This window comes from Scardinius erythrophthalmus (assembly GCF_964197995.2).
Source record: "Scardinius erythrophthalmus genome assembly, chromosome: 2".
In the NCBI taxonomy this organism is placed as follows: Eukaryota; Metazoa; Chordata; class Actinopteri; order Cypriniformes; family Leuciscidae; genus Scardinius; species Scardinius erythrophthalmus.
The window spans coordinates 4,302,309-4,324,213 of NC_138222.1; the positions used below are offsets into that span (position 1 = coordinate 4,302,309).

General features: G+C 39.0%; 2 protein-coding genes across 2 annotated transcripts; both read right to left on the minus strand.

Moving 5' to 3' along the window:
- Positions 1-3,127: 3,127 nt before the first annotated feature.
- znf319a (zinc finger protein 319a) lies at positions 3,128-7,142 on the minus strand. The gene is made up of 2 exons (XM_081359618.1): positions 6,951-7,142; positions 3,128-5,277 (listed from the first exon to the last, which is right to left on the minus strand). Exon 2 carries the CDS (start codon positions 5,022-5,024, stop codon positions 3,267-3,269), a length of 1,758 nt encoding a protein of 585 aa, XP_081215744.1. The 5' UTR covers positions 5,025-5,277; positions 6,951-7,142; the 3' UTR covers positions 3,128-3,266.
- A 3,348-nt stretch (positions 7,143-10,490) lies between these two features.
- Positions 10,491-20,485, minus strand: jph3a (junctophilin 3a; the record flags this gene model as incomplete). The annotated part of the gene is made up of 5 exons (XM_081359965.1): positions 10,491-10,571; positions 12,389-13,704; positions 15,197-15,321; positions 16,352-17,114; positions 20,107-20,485. The coding sequence occupies 5 exons, from the start codon at positions 20,483-20,485 to the stop codon at positions 10,491-10,493; spliced, it is 2,664 nt and encodes an 887-aa protein (XP_081216091.1).
- Between the last annotated feature and the right edge of the window lie 1,420 nt (positions 20,486-21,905).

A 21,905-nucleotide genomic window follows, 5' to 3' on the forward strand; every position in this document is an offset into this window, starting at 1 on the left:
ATCATTTGTTAGTATTGATTGTAAGTAGTGCTGTCAAAATGATTAATCGCAATTAATCACATCTAACATACAAGTTTTTATATACTGTATATGTGTGTGTGTACTCACATAAACATATATAACAGTATATACACACATATATAGACATATACATTCATATTATATATACATACACACATATGTAAGCAAACTTTTATGTTAGACGCAATTAATAACGACTAATCAATTTAACAGCACTAAATTGCACTAACACACCAAATGCCACATTACATAAGTTATACTATATACCTGTACTGCATGTCGTATACAGAGTTGGACACCCTTTACATATTACTAGAACGTTTCGATTATATTTTGGGAGGAAAAAACCTGTTACAAAACTTGTACATCATATTGGTGTAACAATAACAAATGTTAATGTACCATGTAATTGCTTCAGTAATAAATAAAAAACAAACAAACGTGTATATTAAAAATTAAGCTGAATTATTATTATTCCCGCTATATTGCTCACTTTTATATCAGCGTCACATGGCCTGTAGTCATTTCACCATTTGGTTCACAAATAATTACAACGGGTTATCTATGTTTACAAACATTTAATTTGTAAATGCCTTGTAGTTATGACATGCCACACCTTTGTGATAATGGAGGGGAAACAGCACATTATGGCATATTTACAACTCGAGTCTCTTCACTACCTTATCTAAAAACACAGACGTTTAAAGGGACATACAGGAGGTGCTAGATGGTGGAAAAACCTGTTTTTGCTCAAATACAAAAAAGAAATAACTTACTCGATTCAACATCAAGAACATTGCTTCACAAGCAACGACAACATTCAGTCTCTGCATTTAATGCACATGAAAATAAGAGTACACATATCTGTAACAGAACAAACAATACTGACACATAAGCCATTAACGTTAATAAGGCTTTCAGAGGCATCGAAAGGGAAAAATAAATGTTTGCAATGTTTACATTCAAGCTGTTAGGATCATACAACGTATCATTATTAATATGGATTTAATTACTATTTAGACACTGCATCGTAGGAGGTTTTTACTACTTGACGACTACTTAATACTGTGTTGGATACTTTTAAACACATTACCTGTATTTGTACACTTGAATTTGTTTCAAATTATTAATTACAAAAGCTGCTGATTGCCTGCATTGTAATTTTGCGTCCAAATCTGCATTTTTCTTTGCGGTTTAATAAAAAAAAAAAACCCAAACAGGTTCTATTGTCAACTGATCCAATTAGGCAAGCACAAAATAAAATGCTAACCGATTTATGAAATATTGTTTCTAAAGCAGAAAGCAAACAAAGAATCTGTGGCAGAGAAACTGTACAGGTTGTACGTGGCAAAAGAATAATCCACTAAAACAAAAACAACAACGTATCCTCCAAAGAGGAAACTATCACATACGCAGTCTACAGTATGAAGAAACACAAACAGATACTAAATCCTAGCACCGTACTCGTGTCGAAGCGATACAAAACATCCATGTGTATATATAACTTTACAAATTCTACAGCATTGTTTAGCTAACGCAACACCATCTGTTTGCAATCTGCAAACAAAAATACTTCATTGTTTTTCTCAGTTGCCTGGCAGTTCATAAGTAACTGTAAATCTTTGTACTACTGTAAATGTAACTGCTTGCAAACTCATTAGAGATGATTTAAAATGCACAAGAGAAAAAGAATGGCTAATATGTGTTTTTTTTTGTGTTTTTTTTGTAGTCATTTGCCTACAAATTAGCATGACAGATTACAACAAACTGTATAAATTATTTAGGCTAATCATGCATACATATACCCTGTTACATCATGGGTTAGGTGATGGGAGATATACATTACGAATACATACAATCACTACTGTATATTGTCCAGATGGCCACACAGTGTTCAAGTTCATGGAAGCATGATATGGAGAGCACTGGAAGAAAGGCAGTTAATTTGAAAGTTACAAGGCCAAATAATTAGAAAGAAAAAGAGACAATGAAACATCTAAGTTGCGGTCAATCTCATGGCGTACCAATCAAAGTCATTCTGGAAAAGCAGGTCACTGACATTCTCCTCTTGTTTTACTGGATATACTGGATTTTAGATACAAAGCAGAACTCAAACGACATGATTTCTTTGTTGGAAACACCAGTCTTAAGTATAATGAGTTGCACACGAGACAAAATGTTTCTTTTTTTACAAGCTTATTTATGAGTTGCGCCCATTTACGTGTTCGTTTCTGTTCGTCGGGGCGGTCGGTACATGAGGCAGAGTCTTGTAGAGTAGATGCAATGTTGCCAATCTCTACACAGAGGTACATCAAGACTTTAAAGGGATAGTTCACCCAAAAATGAGAATTAGCCCATGATTTACTCACCCTCAAGTCATCCTAGGTGTATATGAGTTTCTTCCTTTTACAGACGAATACAATCGGAGTTATATTATAAAATGTCCTGACACTTCCAAGCTTTATAATGGCAGTGAATGGCTGTTTCTGTTTTGAAGCATCTATCCATCATAAAAGTGCATCTGTCCATCATAAAAGTCATTAGTCGCAAGTAGACACTGCGTTTGGCCGAAAGCTAGTTATTTTACTTTATAAAGTTTTAAATATGAATATACATTATATATATTTCTTACACAAACACATAGCTTCGCTTCAGAAGGCCTTTATAAACCCCCCAGAGCAGTGTGGAGCACTTTAAAGATGGATAGATGCACTTTAATCATGGATAGATGCACTTTTATGATGATAGATGCACTTTTATGATGGATAGATGCACTTTTATCATGGATAGATGCGCTTTTATGATGGACAGATGCACTTTTATGATGATAGATGCACTTTTATGATGGATAGATGCACTTTTATCATGGATAGATGCGCTTTTATCATGGATAGATGCACTTTCATCATGGATAAATGCACTTTTAACATGGACAGATGCACTTTTATGATGGATAGATGCGCTTTTATGGACTTCAAGACAGAAACGGCCATTCACTGCCAAGACATTTTATAATATAACTCCCGATTGTATTCGTCTGAAAGAAGAAAGTCATATACACGTAGGATGACTTGAGGGTGAATAAATCATGGGCTAATTTTCATTTTTGGGTGAACTATCCCTTTAACAAGCTGACACTTTATGCACCAGTCCAACAAGTACTGCAATGGGATACGTAAAACGTACAATATACATGTAAGAAATATCGCTATTGCGTGTGTATTTTCGCTCACAGCAGACGGTCACTACTCTATGCATGATGACGCTGGATAACCTCCTCCTTCTGCAGTGTGTTGAACTGTGTGTTCCTGAAGGGCGCCAAGCTCTCCGAAACACTCTCCGCACCACACACACTTGAACTGGGCTTCACGCGAGTGAACGATGCCATGCTTCGCCAAGTGCTCGCGCTGTTTAAACCCCTTGTCGCATGTGGGACACTTGAAGGGTTTCTCTCCGGTATGGACTCTCCGATGTCTCTGCAACTCGGACGAGTATTTAAAGCGCCTCTCGCAGTCGGCGCACTTCATGGGTTTCTCGCGAGCCGGGTCGCATCGGTGCTGCACGAAATCAGACGAGGATTGGAAGCGTCTGCCACAGAGCGAACACTTGAGCGGCTTTTCGGTGCAGTGCGAGTTCTGGTGACGTTGCAACGTCGAGGACTTTTTATAGCCCTTCCCGCACACGTCGCACTTGTAGGGCTTCTCCACGGCGTTGGATCCGGAGTTGGACTCGGTGCACTTGTGCCTCAGAAGCTCTCCAGATTGTCTGAAGCCCTTTTGGCAAGCTGCGCATTTAAACAGACTCTCGATCCCATGGACATGCTGGTGATACAGCAAATGGGAAGGTTGAAGGAAACCTTTGTCGCATTGGTTGCACTTGAAAGGCCGATCGGCTGGGTTTTTATGCGTACGGCGGTGGCGCACAAGCGCATACTGTTGTTTGAAGCTCATCTGACACTCTTCACACTGGAAAGGCCGCTCTTCCGAGTGCGTGCGCTCGTGTTGCCGAAGATCCGACGGGCGTTTGAAGCTTTTCCCGCACGCGGTGCATCGAAACGGTCGTTCTCCGACCGGCTGGCACTGATGGTGCAACAGCTCGGATGACTCCTTGAAATGAAGCTCGCATAGATTACACTTGAAAAGATGCTCGCCGGAGTGAGCGTACATGTGGCGTACGAGATGCTGCCTGTGCTTGAAGGTCTTCTCGCAAACGGCGCATTTATAAGGGCGATCGGCGCTGTGAGTGCGCTGGTGGTGTGCCAGATGAGAAGCCTGACTGAACGTCTTATCACAGGTGTCACACTTGTAGGGTTTCTCCCCCGTGTGCACTCTTTCGTGACGCGAGAGTTCGGAAAGATGACGAAACGCCTTATTGCACACGGAGCATTTATAAGGACGATCCGAGTCTTGAAAAGCGGTCGTTGACGAGGAACCCATGGCTGCTCCGTCGCTGGATGTCTCCGCAGTTGAAGGTTGCTGAGGGTTAGACGAGGAATCTGGCCGGTATGTTTTTTCACAGATCGAGCACTTCATTGGATTGTTTCCGGTGCTGTGTTCGTTATGATGTTGCGCCAGGGAAGTGAGAAGCGAGAATCCCATTTTGCACACGCCGCACACAAACGGCTTCTGCTCGACCTGGACACACTGATGCTCTAGGAGATCCGTGGCTTGATTAAAGATCTTCATGCACTGTGTGCACTGGAAAGAACGGTCCTGGTTAACCATGCATTGGTGCTCGTGAGGATTGGCCAAGTGCGAAATATCATGGCCACATGCTCCACATTTGTGGCCACCTTCACTGCCCACCTGTAGTTGAGGTGGCGGATGCTGTTGTGCATGTTGGCCGTGTTGAGACTGTTGTAACGCAGGATCCGCTTGTAGGACTATCCCATAAGCGGCCGTGCCCAATGCATTCTCAGCCCCTTGTAGAAGAGGATGCCCGACGGGAGGAGGGGCCACTGCATGTTGCTGTTGCCATGCTTCGGTCATTCTTCCACTGTACATGTATGAATTCTGCTTTCAGGAATCAGCACTTGCACCAAAATGCACCAAAAACGTTCCAACAGGTGATGGTCAGTTCTTTGGAAAAGTCATGTATGATACTAAAATGGGCTTGTAGAGGAGTTTTGGGTGAACTTGTTCATCATTGTGTGACGGTTCAATGGGGTGGATTCTTTTTAATGTTAAATACCAATCCGAGGGGAACGTCTGAAATTTTTCTCCTGCAAACTACACAGAATTGTCTCCAATTGCATACCTGTAATGAGAGAGAAAAAAACAGTGCGTAAATGTCATTATAAAGCAGCTCATTCATGCAAGAATTACTCAAGACGCCCGCATTTTTTGGAAAAATTAATTTAAACGCATTGTCCAATTACTGGATAAGAATTGTATAAATCCTAACATGAGTACGATCACATTGCATCAGTGGTTATCAACCAGGGGACCTCGGCACAAGGTGAATTTGAAATAAAATCTTTAAAAATAATGATTAAATTAAATTGTTCCGAACCTGTATGAGTTTCTTTCTTCTGTTGAACACAAAAGATGATATATTAAAGAATGTTGGTAACCAGACAGTTATGGGCCTTGTTGACTACTAGTATTTAATACCATAGAAGTCAATGAGGCTCATTAACTTTTTGATTTCTGACATTCTTCCAAATATCTTCTTTTGTGTTCAACAGAAGAAAGAAATTCATACGGGTTTGGAACAACATAAGGGCAAGTAAATGATGACAAATTAACATTTTTGGGAGAACTATCCCTTTAAATTGGCTAAAACCACGCTCATTCAGGGACATTCATTTATTGCATGGATGAAAAACATAACGCTTTTAAAATGCATAAACACAGTTCAGTTGCATGATAAAATTTGCACTCTTTAATGCAGTTGAACTGAATGTGCGAAGCAAACTTTGCTGAAAAAATCCACAACTTAACACTGAAATAGTTTGTCGTTGCGTTAATTACTATATTAGTATGTGTGTGTATATATTAGTGCTGTCAAATTCGATTAATCTCATCTAAGAAAACAGTTTTTGCTTATATATTTGTGTATATGTTATTATATTTATATACATTACACTCCCCCCTTTTTATCATTCTAAGCTCATAAAATTATGAGCCAACTGCAACTAAAAAAAAAATCCTTATAGCCTACACTTTCCATTACTTTTTACGTTTATATTAATTTCTCTAATCTTTCCAGGTTTACAATGACTCTAAATACAGAACCCTTGATACTGTTAATAATGATTCGAAAAAGACTTTACTAGGCGCCCTTACTAGTATTTAATACACCATTCTTCAAATAGATTCCCATTACAACATGCTCACACACTCTTAACAACAAAAATCAATATATTGTTTTAAGTGCATTATTAATACAACACAAATAATCATGCCATGAAATACACACAATGTAAATCTGAAGATTAAATACACGAATTGTAGAGCCGACTGCCTGCTGGCCTGAGGGAAAAAAATAATAATATTGGGAGAAATCCGGAATTCCCTTTGATCGTTTTAATTCTTCGGCCAGAGCAGAATATAAGCCATGCTTTTGATATCAGAGATCCATATGCAAAGCCATACCGTAAGACATGTCGTTAAACCACCTCGCTTTTTAATCGCAGTTTGTGTTAAAGAAAACTTCAGCTAGCCTTTGCTCGATGCAGCCAGAGCTAGCCAGCGATGCTAATGCTCTCCTCTATCAATCTGACCTTCTGCAAGCGCCACATTTACTGAGAATCACAAACACCACATGCAATAAAGACGTAATCTACAACAATTCATAACGCGTCTGCAGATATGCATGCAAATGATACGCAAAGCCCCATGCAAGTGTGTGTTTACCAGCACGCTAAACTGTAACGTTAGCTATTGCGTTAAAAGAGGCTCAGCCGCACCTCGCGGGCTTTAACCTACTTTGCGTCGCGGTTTCCCCTTCGATACCTTGTTATCCCGAAGATCCACACTTGCAATAAATATGTGCAGGACGTTTTAAGGCAGGGAGGAAAAATTCGGGCGCTTCCCTGCCAGTGGGATCATGCAGAAGGCCCAAATAAACGTGACGCATCGGACCTCTACGACCAGCCCCTCGATGAAGAGATGGGCGGAATCAACGCGATGGAAAATCACTGATTTTATACCAGCTCGCTCTGTCTGACCTTGTAAAGTAGCCTTATAATGTTAAAATAACCAAATGATCATGAAGTAAGTGTGTCTCCTCACCATTGCGTTGCAACGTGCAGATATTATGGACTGGTTTAGAGTAAATAGCACGTGCAATTTAGATATACCTACATATTTTGTCAATATTTTTGTTCGCCTCCAGTTGTACTTGTACATATATTAGCGTTACATGTGTGTAGATCCTCTATCTATCTATCTATCTATCTATCTATCTATCTATCTATCTATCTATCTATCTATCTATCTATCTATCTATCTATCTATCTATCTATCTATCTATCTATCTATCTATCTATCTATTAAGGGTGTAACAATATATCATGTCACAATATATCGAAATACAAAAATGCAACAATATTTATCGTGGATAGTGACAATATGTGTAGTGTAGGCTATAGTTCACCCAAAATAAAAATTACTGTGTGTGAAAAAAAAAAATTCTAGTTTTCAGAGTTTTAGTGTCAGTACTACATTAAACTACTATAATGTTGAATATAATGTATAATAATGCAATGGGGGAATATTTGTGGGTCCTGATAATGCCAAATGTTACCAGTATAAAGTGCCTACATTATATTAAATATATCTAGTCAGTGAAAGAGTGTAAACATATTCGTCTAAAATAATTCTGTATTTTCATCTTCAGAATCATGAATATTGTTATTCTGGTGTCTCTATTGTCCTGTGCTTTGGGTTTCAGCACCAAGTCCAAGCCTATTCATTTACACACACATTGTAATACCACATTTAGCGTTTTAATTAACAGTAACTTTTTTGTTAATCTTTTATCATATGTCATGGAGTATCGCAATAATATCGTATCGTGAGTTTGGTATCATGATATGTATCGAAACGTGACATGAGGGTATCGTTACACCCCTACTATCTATCTATCTATCTATCTATCTATCTATCTATCTATCTATCTATCTATCTATCTATCTATCTATCTATCTATCTATCTATCTATCTATCTATCTAAAGTAACGTTCCCATAATATTTGCAAAAGGACAAATTCACAACATTCACATAACCAAGAAAAAAAAAGGTTTTAAACCTGGACGTTTTGAGAACATTCAGAAATAACGTTTTCATAACTTAACGAGAACATTAGCAAAACATTCTTAGAACGTATATTTGTTAGCGAGGTGAATTTGAGTCCTTTTAAAACAGTCAGTCCACTTGGTGACCATATTGCTAATTCCCCTGAGGAAGCTTCATCTTGAAGGTGGAAGGATTGAAAGGTGGTGTTTTAGCATCAACTCAAATCATGTGCAAATAATGTAATCAAGCCAAAGACTAATCATATCAATTACCGTTATGTGACCGACATCATTGAGAGCGATACATAAAACTCTTACCATTCTGATACATCGACTTGTAGACGATCCTGTATAATTCACTCTTCCTCTTCTGAATCAGTTTCTGGTTCAAACGCATATGGCTGAATTAAACCAATATTGTCACTGTGTAGCGTTTACTACATTAAAGTTGAGCGAGTGGATCAGGTAATCCGAGCAGCTGTGAGTGAGTGGAGGCGGGGCTAATTTGCATATTCATGAGCCCGCGTATACTAAATGAAGCAAGGGTGTAGAGTTACATTCAAGCTAATTTAAAGCATGAAGAATTTTTTCTTCATATTTATTTTTAAATATGTCATTTTGATGAGTTTTAAGGGATAACATTATTGATGCAAGGGCACTTTAACTTAGGTGAAACTTAAGCCTCCATAAAAATGTTCATATAGGTAACTCACAAGTAGCTCGTCTTTTTGGTGGGATCGGTATTAACCCGCTCATTGATTTTTGTTTTTGTTTTTTTGCATGCACTTTTTCTTCGAAAACCACAAGCCACAACATAACCTCAAACATTTTATTAATTTTCCACATAACTTGGAAACAATCTCATAAATCATTGCGTAAGAAAGGGCATGCTGAGGCATGCAATGATCTCACAACATGATATCACTGGATGAGTAGTATAAAATATACAATAGCAGTTTATCATTCATTAATTTAGATAATGTCAGTCAGGTCCCACTGAGAAACATAAGCTGGTATTTTTACACTGCTTTCAGTCCCAATTGTTATCTAAGTTGCTGGACAGAGAGACAGGCAGAAAATCACACAGAGTAACAGCAGAAGAGAACAGGCTAACAAACATGCTGTAAAAATCTCCACAGGCTTAGGCTCAGTTCTTAAGCCAACTTGATTTGTTCAAAGGTTGGGTGGGATAGAGACAAACCGTGTCACGTGACCTCTGTATGAGCGGTCACCTGTACATAACCTGCTCGCTGGGATGGTTTCTCAATTAAAAAAGGCACTCAGCATATCAATGATATCTTGCAAACTTGTTAAAATATGTTCAGTAGTATAGAATAATATATTGAAAACAGTCTCAAACTTTATCGAGTATTAGCCGGATTACTCAACCACTGCTGCACCTCTGTTGTACTTTTATGTCATATAGCAGATGTGACATCATGTGGTGTACGAGAAAACACACAGAAGTTGCTTTAGCATAGCATTGTGTCAATGGTGAATGTGTTTTTGGTGCATCGAAACGAACTACACGACTGGATTGTGCTGAAATTCAGTGATTGTTGTTGTGAGTTTGGAAAGTATTCTGCAGGCTTGTCTGATTAAAAGTGTGTGAGTTGAATGAGAATGATGAAGCCCTTGAAGATAGCTGTTACCACAGACCTATATGTGTGTGTCAAATCTGGGTGTGTAGATGAGAGAGTTGTTTATATGGAGGATGCAATGAGTGTGTGCAGCGATCATTTAGGGCTGTACCCTGGAATACAGTGGGAGAGTGGTTATATATTAGTGTGAACTGCACCTTACATCAACTATATCATAGTACATAAAACCACAAGACCGTCTTTAATCGTCAAAGTCGCGCTACTCAATAATGTCTCGGGCCTGAAGTGCATTTGAAAAGGAAAAAAAGTGAAACAACTGTGGTAAAACATATCAGACGAGCCGTATATTAAAAACCTAAATGTGCGTAATACTTCAGTTCTACGGAATATTGTAAATGGACCTTTATTGTGAATGATTGGAGGAAAAAAGTAAGCAATTATAATGGAATTATATAATAAATCGAACCATAAAAGAAGTTTACAATTTACATGGACTTGCCCAACTTACACAGACATTTACTACTGTAATTTTTGGGTTCCTTATATTAAGAAGTGGTGCTAAAGTGTGCATTGTGTGCATATCTTACTCTTGATCAATGCTGTTATTGACATTCTATAGGCCATTTGATTAAATAAAGAAATGAATGAACAAAATGGCTACACCGATGTTGAGTAATATCACCAAGACCACCAGGATAGAGCTGGAGCCCTGTAGAGAGAGAGAGTAAAATGTTGCCATTAGAAATATGGTATTGCACATTCAAAGGCTTTTAATCACATCACCAGCTTAAACATGTTTAAACCATTAAAACGTATCTTTTTATTTTATTTATTAAACTTAAACGTATTTAAACTAGTGCTGGGCAACGATTAATCACGATTAATCGCATCCAAAATAAAAGTTACAGTACACACAAATGTATTATGTAAACACAAACTTTAATTTTGCATGCGATTAATAACAATGAATCGTTGCCCAGCACTAATTTAAACCATTAAAAAGTATCATTTTATTTATTTATTCCTTGTACTACAAAATGTAGCATTTCAAAACATCAGTTTCTAAAATGTTTAGAAGCATAGATCCATGTAAGATGCATGTTACACTGCAAATAGAATAAATAGAATTAAAAAAATAATAATAATACAGAGTTCGAAACCAACCAGCTCTGAAATCTGATTAACCACAATAATATATTCAGAAATAGCCTAATTAAAAAAAACTATGTTGTATTCCAAATTTAAAGCGGACTTCACTAAAATTTAGCCCACTGAAAGGCATTAAAGGTTTTCACAGGATGAATTTTGAGTGTTTAAACTTTCAAATGATACAATACAATCTGGGACACTGACAGTTAATAGGCTATATACAAAAATACAATATTATTGTTAAATATTCAACTCCATTGTAGCTTGATAGTCAGACTGATTAAATTATGTCATTTACAGTGCTTTATGGGAGCGAACGGTAACTTCTGAGTGTATTTGGAGTGACTGCATTTCTATGCTGGACTCTGATTGGTGGAGCTCTCTTCTTAATTATGGGCAGTGTAGTTCTGCACCAGAAACTAAACACAATTGTTTGAAAAATAAAGTTAAGTCACATTTGCATTATGGCTTCTACAGAAGCATATATCATCACTTAAACGCCTCAGAGCTCATGGTATGTCTGGCTTGAAAGGTTTATGTGGAAAATGAATGTGATTTTTACTATCAGAACCTGAATGTTATGTGCTACTAAACCCTTTGGTGCTTTTCATTCAGTTTTTGTACGAATCTTTTTGAACGTTATTTATTTATTATTATTATTTTACTTGATCGGAATGGTAAACTTGGTAAATGTTTTGGCACTTGCTGTGTGAACATAAAAAAAATCATGGACATCATTTGAAAAGTTTAAATGGTCGCATTGGAAATGAATAGGAGAGGAATTTCATCTAGTGAAAACTTTTGGTACTGCGGCCAAACAAAATCTTACTGAGAGCTCATTTTTTGAGATATCAAGCTCAAATTTGGAACACAAATTGTTTAGATTTATGGCTTTGATTGTTTTTGAAAATATATATTTCATATAAAAAATTTAAATATTATTTTTGTCCATTTTTAATAACAATAAACATACAATCTTGTAACTTTTTTCAATTAAATTTTTTACAACTTTTTTGATGACCTTGATTAGCTGGTTCAGGTGTGTTAAATTAGGGTTGGAGCAAAAATCTGCAGGACAGTGGCCCTCTAAGAGATGAGTTTAAGACCACCAAACCTGATTTCACGGCAATTCGTACAAATTTTACGAGGAGGCTAATTCATATGAATTTGTACAAATTACCTACCCCTGACCCCGCCCCTAAGCCTACCCATCACATGGGTTTAGACAAATCGTACAAATTCGTACGAATTAGTCACCTTTTAATCAATCGTACGACTTTGTACGAATTGGTCGTGAGATAGCGTTGGGCCACTGGTATACAGTACAAGGCATACAGAACATCGTCACCTTTCGTTCCCAGAGGTCTGTTTACTTACTGAGTTTGCCTTTATCAGGTTCAGATGCTCTAGTTCTTGGTCCAGTGGTTCTGGAGAAGACGTTAAAGGGGGTGAAAGAGTAATGTCCCTGTGCAAAGGCCATTCCTCCACGTCAACCCCAACATTCAAGGTGTCGAGCATCTGCACAGAGTCCATCGAACCTTCCCTGGCTGCAAGACCCCACTCTTTGCCTTCGTGGTTTCGTTGACGTAGTCTCTGCAAATTGTGCCCTTGGGGACCCGAGCATTTCGTGCCAGAGCCAAAGTTCTGTTGGGAAACGGAGTCTAGGGGCTGGAACCTCATGTCAACCCGATAATCATTTTCCCCTTCTTTCTCCTGCAGATGTGAATGGGAAGAGATCCACTTGGAATTGTTTTCAACAGTCCATTCCAGAGTGGAGTTGTTGGCTTCACGATCTGACAGCTGGTAGGCATTCAAGCTAGACTCACCAATCGTATGATTAGTAAAGGACTTTCTTGGCTTGTGGTTGGAGTGGACATGCTCGTGTTGTTTGTGATAGGAGGAAACATGCTCTTGGGGGTTATAATGGTAAGAAACGTGTGGTTTTTCGTGTGCAGAAATAAACTCCTTTGGTTTGTGATTGGAGGAAGCATGCTCATTGGTCTTGTGATTGGATAAATTATGACCCGCGGACTTGTGATTGGAATAAATGTGCACCTGTGGTTTGAACTTGGAAGAGTCGCAATCAACAGACTTGTGATTGGATGGTTTATGCTCCCGTTCTTGTTTCCTGGAAATTGTATGTTCCTTGGATTTTTGATTTAAGGAAACATGCTTCTTCCAGGGCTTTTGACCGGAGGACATTTGATCCCAGACCTTCTCAGGGGCCATATGCTCAATGGGCTTGTGATTCGAGGAGCCGTTCTCCCATGGGTGATGAGCTGAGGAGTTCTCATGTCCATTTATGTGGCCGATCTCCTCTTCCAGAAGGGATGGCGTTGTGGAGCGACTGCTTTCTCCTTTGCTCCCTCTTCTGTGAGGATACATCTCAGCAGTCCAGTTGTTGGCCCCAGCCCTCATGGTGTCCATGCCTCTACCTTCAACTAGAACCTGAATCTCTGCCCCTCCTTGTTCGTCCACAGCACTTTGCCGCATGAAACAAGCGTTCCTAGTGCGATGAGTAGGTGGACTGCAGGGGGGGGAGGAGGGGCTGCTCAGAACCGGGCTCAGGTCAGGCGTTTGGGCCGGGGGTGTTGTGTCTGGTGTGCAGAGCTCAAGACTGTCTGTCCCAGTGGAGACCCCCTCCAGGTCTTTCTCTTTCCGGTCCTGATGCTTCGGTCTCTGGCACTCCAGTCCTAGTAAACGGAAATATAGGACATGGTCAAATTAAGTAATGCATTCTCATATAATATCTCGATCAACAGAGGTGTTTTGGCAAAGTTAGATTGCCCTCACACAGAATTTTGAACAAGTAATCAAATTATAAGCAATAGCATAAATAAATAAATACATTGATACAGATGAAATAAACAGTGCTTTTCAGGTACAGAGATTGAATAAAGTAGGCTAATCAAAAGTAAAATAGCACTGCATAGTCTTCACTGTATAAATTAAACATAAATTAATCCTTATAAAGTTACAAATGTTATTCAGTTAAGAGCAGTGAGTGATGTTTTAACATTAAAAACACAGACAGCGGCAGGAATATTAGGCTGCTGTCACTTTAAGACCGAATGCACACATCCAATATAATGATACTTTTTTTACTGTTTATGTTCATAACACACAACCGACTAATCGCAGAGATGGGCATTTTTGACATAATTTGTGTTCATTTGTCCGTTTAAGTGCAGGAAGGAATGAAAGAGAGCTCAGTTTAGGATTTGCGCACTGTCTGAGACACGGCTTTCTGGGGGTGCGCTTCGGATATTTAAAGCTCACGAATAATGAATTGAGCTCCCTTTCCCGAGCCTCGTTCATGTTTGTTCACATTCATGTTCTCACAACAATGCAATGCTAGAATTCATAAAAATGTTACTGGCGATTGACACCGTTTCATATACTCGCCAAACCGATTTTTACTCGCATTTGTTGTAATTAACTATTTCCCCGCCATTGACTTAATTTTGTGGCTTTACGTGTTTTCACTGTTATACAGAGTGGAGGAGGGTGCTATTACACAAATTCTGAAAGAGTACATAATCTCCAGATCAAAGACATGTGAAGAAAAAGCAGAAACAAGTGATAGCATATGTAGATGCATGTAAGATAATGTGATCATTAACATTAAACAGCATATAAATCAAAACTGCTTAATATTACTGAATGAAATGTCGACACAGGACGAGCTTTAGGACTGTGAAGCTTTGGGATGTTGATGGACTCCATCTATATTCTGATCATCGTTCTGAATCCCATCCAGACGTAGTTTTTGACAGAAATGCGATTTTATCAGCTTTTTGCTCAAAATGTTGATTTTTTATTAAACTTACCCACATTCAAGTGTTGCTAAAAAAGAATGCATGAAGTTAGAATAAAACAGATTTTTGTTTAAAGGCAGAGTATCTGTTCTTTCTTTTGATATATTGCATGTTCAGATATTCATACAACAAAATATTCAGGGGGCCATGAAACTGTTGTGAAAATGATGGCTGGAAACTTTTTTCCAAAAACGCTGGTGGGGAAAGAGTTAAGGCCCTGAGTATAATGTAATATAGTAAGCGTCACATTCTTATGTGCATTACAGATGCAGTGCTCAATGATGTCTTGTACTGTATGTGGCAGTACCATATGTTACAGAATGGATTTCTTATTTATTGATTTTTTTTATTGATTTTTTTGACTGACCGTTCCCATAGTGATGGAAAGAGGGGGACAGTTCTTTGGCTATAGCCCGGGCCAGTCGACACTCCTCCAGGGCTCTCAGTGCGACTCCCTCTCCAGCCTCGGCCTTTCCTCGGGCGTGGCTCATCCTGCAAACAGAGCAAGAAAGTCTGGATCAATAGCATTTGATTTCACTTTGATGCTCCACTTTGGAACATCCATTCCTCCAAGGTAGATTTAACGGTAACACTTTACAATAAGGTTCATTAGTTAACATTAGTTAATGTATTAACCATAGACTGTAAAAAAAAAAAAACATTGGACGTAGTGTGCGTGACTTCACCCGTGGGTGGTCTGAAGAGCATTTTTGAGCCGGCCGTCGCCATCTTGGCAGCCCGTCACTCCCGGATAAACGAAAATGGGCAAAGAGGCGGATTAGCTGAGGTGACGTGACGATAACAGACAGCAGACAAACGGCTAGAAGTGACATCAACGGCAATCCACCTGTCACTCAAATGGCCACGCCCTTAATTATGCAGGACTTTAAGGCTTAATATAATTTAAACGGATTAGTTATAAAAAAAATTACCCCCCTCACAGTTGTCATGAAGGGCAAAATTACCTATATTGACCAAAACCACTTTTTGGACAAGACTGTAAACACATTTTTTCTTCTGCTGTAAAGTTGGGTATTTTAACATGGGGGTCTATGGGATTGACTCTCTTCTGGAGCCGGTCTCCAGTGGCCCGTCGATGAATTGCAGTTTAAGTCACTTCCGAGTTGGATTCAAGAGACTAACTAACTAATTAACTAACATGAACAAAACATTTGTTACAGTATTTATTAATCTCTTAATTGTATTAATCTTTGTTAATGTTAGTTAATATGTTCATGTTAGTCCACAGTGCATTAACTAATGTTAACAAATACAACATTTGATTTTAATAACATACTTATAAATGTTGAAATTAATATTAACTAAGATTAATAAATGCTGTAGAAGGATTGTTCATTCTTAGTTCATGTTAACTAGTGAACCTTATTGTAAAGTGTTACCATTATAACCATAAGCAAGCTCGGACTGGGATTTATACAGATGTGTCTTGCTCAAATGATAATCTCAGTAACTCGTTCTGGATCATCACAAATTTGAGAGACTGTTTGTCAGAGACTCTTACCTGGACAATGCAATCTCTGCCTTCTGCTTGGCTATATCCGCAGCTTTCTCGGACGCTTCCACGGCACGATCCACCTTTTCCCGGATTTTGCTGGTCCGGAGCGGGATAAGGTTTTTCCGCTTGCCACTCACCAGAACATTCTGCTTGTATTTCCCCTCTTCCTTCGTTCCATCAGGAAAGGTGGTGCATCCATATCCGTGCCGCTTGTTCCCAAACCACTCACCTTCATAGTGAAGCCCATCCGAGCGATGACTTACACCCCAACCCGATCGCATGTCGTTCCTCCACTCGCCAGCGTATGTTTCGGTGACAGTGGCGTCTACACTTCCCCCTGCCTCTGCTTCACCTAAACTGATGTTAGAGTTAATATCTGAGGCGGCGGAGCTGACGGTGCTCATACCGGCCTCGCTACAGAACGAGCTCTGCTTGCTTAACTGGCTCGCCAGAGAGCTTTTGGACTCGGACCTTCGCAACTTTAAACCACTGAGAATAGACTGTCGAAATCGGCCTTTCCTCTTCCTGTGCCTGTCGGCTTCACTGTGAGCACAGAGTACGAAGCCACTTCGCCCCACCGGACTGCCAGATACGCCACTGACACCGGAGCCATCTTCTGGAGTCGGGGCTCCTTCGCTGTGATCGGATCGTAGGGAGTTTATGGAGGTGCACATCGGGGAGAAGATGATGGCTGCCATGCCATAAGGCACACTCTGTCTCACTCCATAACCGTGACGCATCCCGCTCAACCACTGGCCCTGGTACGTGCCTGCGAAAGCAACAGAGAGCAAAGATCATAGCATTACTCATATCACTTGTACAAGCCCCTTTTCATCCACGAAAACACTAAATGACAACAACACCACTGTGCTGTCCTAAAGACTTATCTGCACTGCAAAATCCTCCTGGTTCATGTGGTCATTGAAGCTCATTTGATTTAACATGCAATCAAGTTTTAAAACATTGCAAATGCACATAGCAACAGAGAGCAAAGGACATATGTGACCCTGGACCAGAAAACCAGTCACATGGGTCAATCGATTTTTATACATCATCTGAACAATCAATAAATGATGCCATTCCATTGATGTATGGTTTGTTAGGATAGGACAATATTTGGCCGAGATACAACTACTTGAAAATTTGGTGTTTTTTATAGTGTTTTATTGTGAAAATGTGTGAAAATGATGGTGTTATATTGATAAATGCCAGAAGTTAATAGGAAATAGGATACCATGAATAGATATTTACTTAATTGCAACTTTTTTGTGCCTGTGATTCTGGTTGCTATATTTTATTTACATTTGTTCATTTTTTAAGGGAGGCTTAAAGGGTTAGTTCACCCAAAAATAAAAATGATCCCATCATTTATCCTAGGTGTATATGACTTTCTTCTTTCAGCCAGACACAATCAGAATTACAGGTGAAACTCGAAAAATTAGAATATTGTGCAAAAGTTCATTTCAGTAATTCAACTTAAAAGATGAAATTAATGTATTATATAGACTCATTACATGCAAGGTGAGACATTTCAAGCCTTTATTTGTTACAATTTTGATGATTATGGCTTACATAAACCATATTAAACCATAATCATCAAAATTATAACAAATAAAGGCTTTAAATATCTCACTTTGCATGTAATGAGTCTATATAATACATTAATTTCATCTTTTAAGTTGAATTACTGAAATAAATGAACTTTTGCACGACATTCAATTTTTTTCGAGTTTCTCGATATCCTGGCTCTTCCTAGCTTTATAATGGGAGTGAATGGTACCTTAGATTTTGAAGCCCCCAAAAAAGTGCATCCATAAGCTTGGACGAGCCAAGATATTTTTTTAAATAACTCCGATTGTGTTTGGCTGAAAGAAGAAAGTCATATATGGCTTGACGGTGAGTAAATCATTGGCTAATTTTCACTTTAACCTCGTTGCATCAACAAAAATGATCCAATGAGTTCATTGTTAACCTTTTAAAATAATATAAATAATAAATAACCTTCATAAATAAACAAGTAAAAAAAATATTAATTTGATATCATTTTCTGTTTAAAATGGAAATTTTAATGGGCGAATTTTTATTTTATATTACAGTAGTTAGTATCTTAAAATCGCCATAGCAACTAATTAACATTTGCAATTACTCACACTCCTTAATACACATTTCTATTGATCAGTGTAATATAAGAAGTGACTTGTGTTCATTCAATTCAATTCACATTTATTTGTATAACGCTTTTCACCATACACACCGTTTCAAAGCAGCTTTACAGAAAATGAGTCCACATTACAATTTAGCGTGATCTGTTATCAGAGGAGACTGTCTCAGAAATGTAAATATACAAAATCACAGTTAGCTAAAAATGTATTAACTTAAACAATGTAACAATTTAAGGCAGAATCAATGAGCTCATGCTCAGTAATGAACGCTTGAACCGTTCACGATAATTTAGAACGTTCGAGAAAAGGTGAGATTCCGTTTTCGAACGAATGTGAAGTGTGTGTGTGTGTGTGTGTGTGTGTGTTCTTACAATGACAGTTAATGGATTCTGAGCGACAGGAACTGTCCATGGTGCTGAAGTGTTTGGCGCGCGCTATCTCGCTGTTGTTTGATAAGTCCGACAGCCTACGAGTCCTGATCGTTTAACGAGTGACATGGTTAAGGACAGCATCGATCGCATTCAGCTTCGGATGGTAGTCTAAGCCGATCTTTTAAAATAAAGAGGACGCCTGTCGTGTGATGCAAACATGATGTTTATTTATGTTTCCGCGTGTATAAACGACATGATTCATGCCCAAATCACAGTATCCCACTATTTCCCGCATTGATCTCCGTCGCACGTCAGGAATGATTACACAAGAATGTGAAACAGCCAATCAGCGAGCACAGAAAATAGTCTCTAGTGACACAATGACCCGCTGTCGGTCGGTTTCCATGGTAATATACTGTACAGAGGCGTGTGTGCTGTACATTACAGTTCATATGGTGAAATGTTATCCTTTAAAGCATGTTATTTAAGCATGCTGTAGAATATTAATTACCAAAGCCGTCATATGACAACTCATACTTGACTAATACTGAACTGCTGTTTTCTCTTCTGACTTTGTAGATGTTTATTATCAACTCACAGATCATATAATTACATTTAATCATTTAGCAGACGCTTTAATTCAAAGTGACTTACAAATGAGGAGAGCAATAGCAGTTAAACTAACAATAGGACAACAATATATAAGTGCTGTGACCCTTCCCAGTTTAGTCTTTTGCTTCAGGCATCTGCTTAATTTAACTATCAAATGAATGTGATTGGATGCACGGCCTTTCAGATCAACTTATAGGAATCATAGTGTATAACCCTTTTTTTTTTTTTTTTTTTTTTCATTTAGCAGACGCCTTTATCCAAAGCGACTTACAGCAAGCGATTCATCATGAAGAGGCAAACAGCGCAAGAAGTGCTCAAAATACAAAGTTTCAGATATTGCTTAAGCCAGACAAGGGCGTTATTAAAGAAAAGAAGAGATGAGTTTTCAGCTGTCTTTTGAATGTTTGAATGATAAAATGTCTATTATGTCTATTTTTCCAAAGGCGAAATGATATATATGGTTGGTTTCCACAACTCAGCACCGCTAGAAATAATTGAACTATCAAATGAATGTGATTGGAAGCACAGCCTTTCAGATCAACTTATAGGAATCACAGCCTATTTGTTTGTATGCACCGATATGTGGTTAGTGTAGAGGATGCCATTGGATTCTCACCTCCATCCGAGTAGGTCTCCGATCCATATCCATCTTGTAATCCATTGCTCCAGGTGCCTTCGTATCGGGAACCACTAGTGCTTTCCAACTTCCCATACCTTCCCTTGAACCCTTGTGTCCATTCGCCCTTATACTCCCACCTCCCTTTGCTCTCCACGCCAATGCCATGCCTCTTTCCCTGAGCCCAGGTTCCTCTGTAACTGTTCCCACTGGGCCAAGTGTAAACTCCGAGAACTTCGAACCCATGGCTCCAGGCTCCGGCGTATTCCCCCTGTCCCTGTGGGCCCGTGCAAACCCCTCGACCGTGAGCCTTGCCCTGCTCCCACCCTCCACAGTACGACCCCCCATCATCAAAGTCAAACCTGCCTCCAGTGGACATGCATGAAACAGGTTTAGCCAAATCTTGTGGAAAGATGCACGAAAAAAGAAAAAAGGAAGACTTAGATGAACCTGGCAGGAAGTGTTGCACCAATATTCCTCAAGTAGATTCTGTGTGCATCGGAAAAAAAGCAGTTCATGCGTTTTTAAAGGGGTTAAAAAGCAGATTTTAGGCTATACCATCCTAATGTTATAGCTCCTGCCGGTTTGTGCACGGCCTTTGGTAATGGACGTCTTTATTGTGCATGCTAACGGGAAAGCAGATGGCGAGCTTCTCCCTTCTTCTCCGCTCGTTCCCAACAGGCTGAGACACACAGCCTCGATCGTGGAGATCAGCAGGCAAACAAGGCCTAGTTATTTTCCACAGCCGAAAAGATCCACACAGCAGCATCAGCATTGATACACTCAATCAGACATCACACGGCCCCCAAACACACCGCTCTCAGAAATACAGGAATACGAGAGAGCATATCTGAAGACTCGAAGCACGGATGCTGTCACGGCCTTCCCTCTAGATCATGTTTTCGACAGCATTTCCTCGCTTATGTGTTAAATAAGATCAATCTGCCACTGGATCTTCCCAAATGGCTCTCGCTCTCTTTTTCCCTTCTGCGGTGTAGAGGTGAAGCTTCTTTCCTGGAAGACTGGATAAAAGCGTCAAAAATCAGTTTAGTCCTGCTCTTTGGTCCTCTCCTCCATGTTCATGTGCATATTTTAAAGGTGTGTATCCATGATGGTCTGAAGCCATATGATGCTGAGTGTCTGTACAATATGCTCATTACAGGACTGTTCCACCCCAACCCGTTCCCCTCCCCCACTCATGCTATCCTCGTTCTTCTTAAAGGGATAGAGGCGAAGAAACTCATATGCATACAATGGCTTGCCTAATTATCCATTTCCCCCTATGACACTCTCTAGATAACAGCATAATGGAATTAGTTTTTCAGCCCTTCACCAAATATTACATTAGAAATGCAAGTGTATTATAGAATCTCATGGCATTTGAAATGCAATAACCGGTGCATAATTGCATAAAAAGATCCGATGTAACATTTGGCAGGCATAACCCAAGTTAAAGCGAACCCCTGATGAGAGAGAGGACTGTTTTCAGTTACACTTTTACTTTAAGGTGTCATTGTTACAGTGTAATTATACATTTAGTAACAACATGTACTTACTATAGGGTTAATTGCATGTAATAATGCATAATTTACTCTTATGGTAAGCACACGTAACATATGTAACAAGGACACTGTAAAATAAAGTGTTACCCTATTATTTTGTTTTGTTCAATGATTTTTTTTTTTATATATATCTTATTTATATACATTTTAGATTAAATATAAAAAAGCTGGATAAACTGTGACATGCACAGTTATGACTTAACCTCATTTACTGGTATTCTAGGGTGTCATTTTTAA

What these genes read in the sequence shown, in the direction of transcription:
- znf319a (XM_081359618.1), bottom strand. Translation starts at nt 5,024, where the DNA reads ATGTACAGTGGAAGAATGACCGAAGCATGGCAACAGCAACATGCAGTG.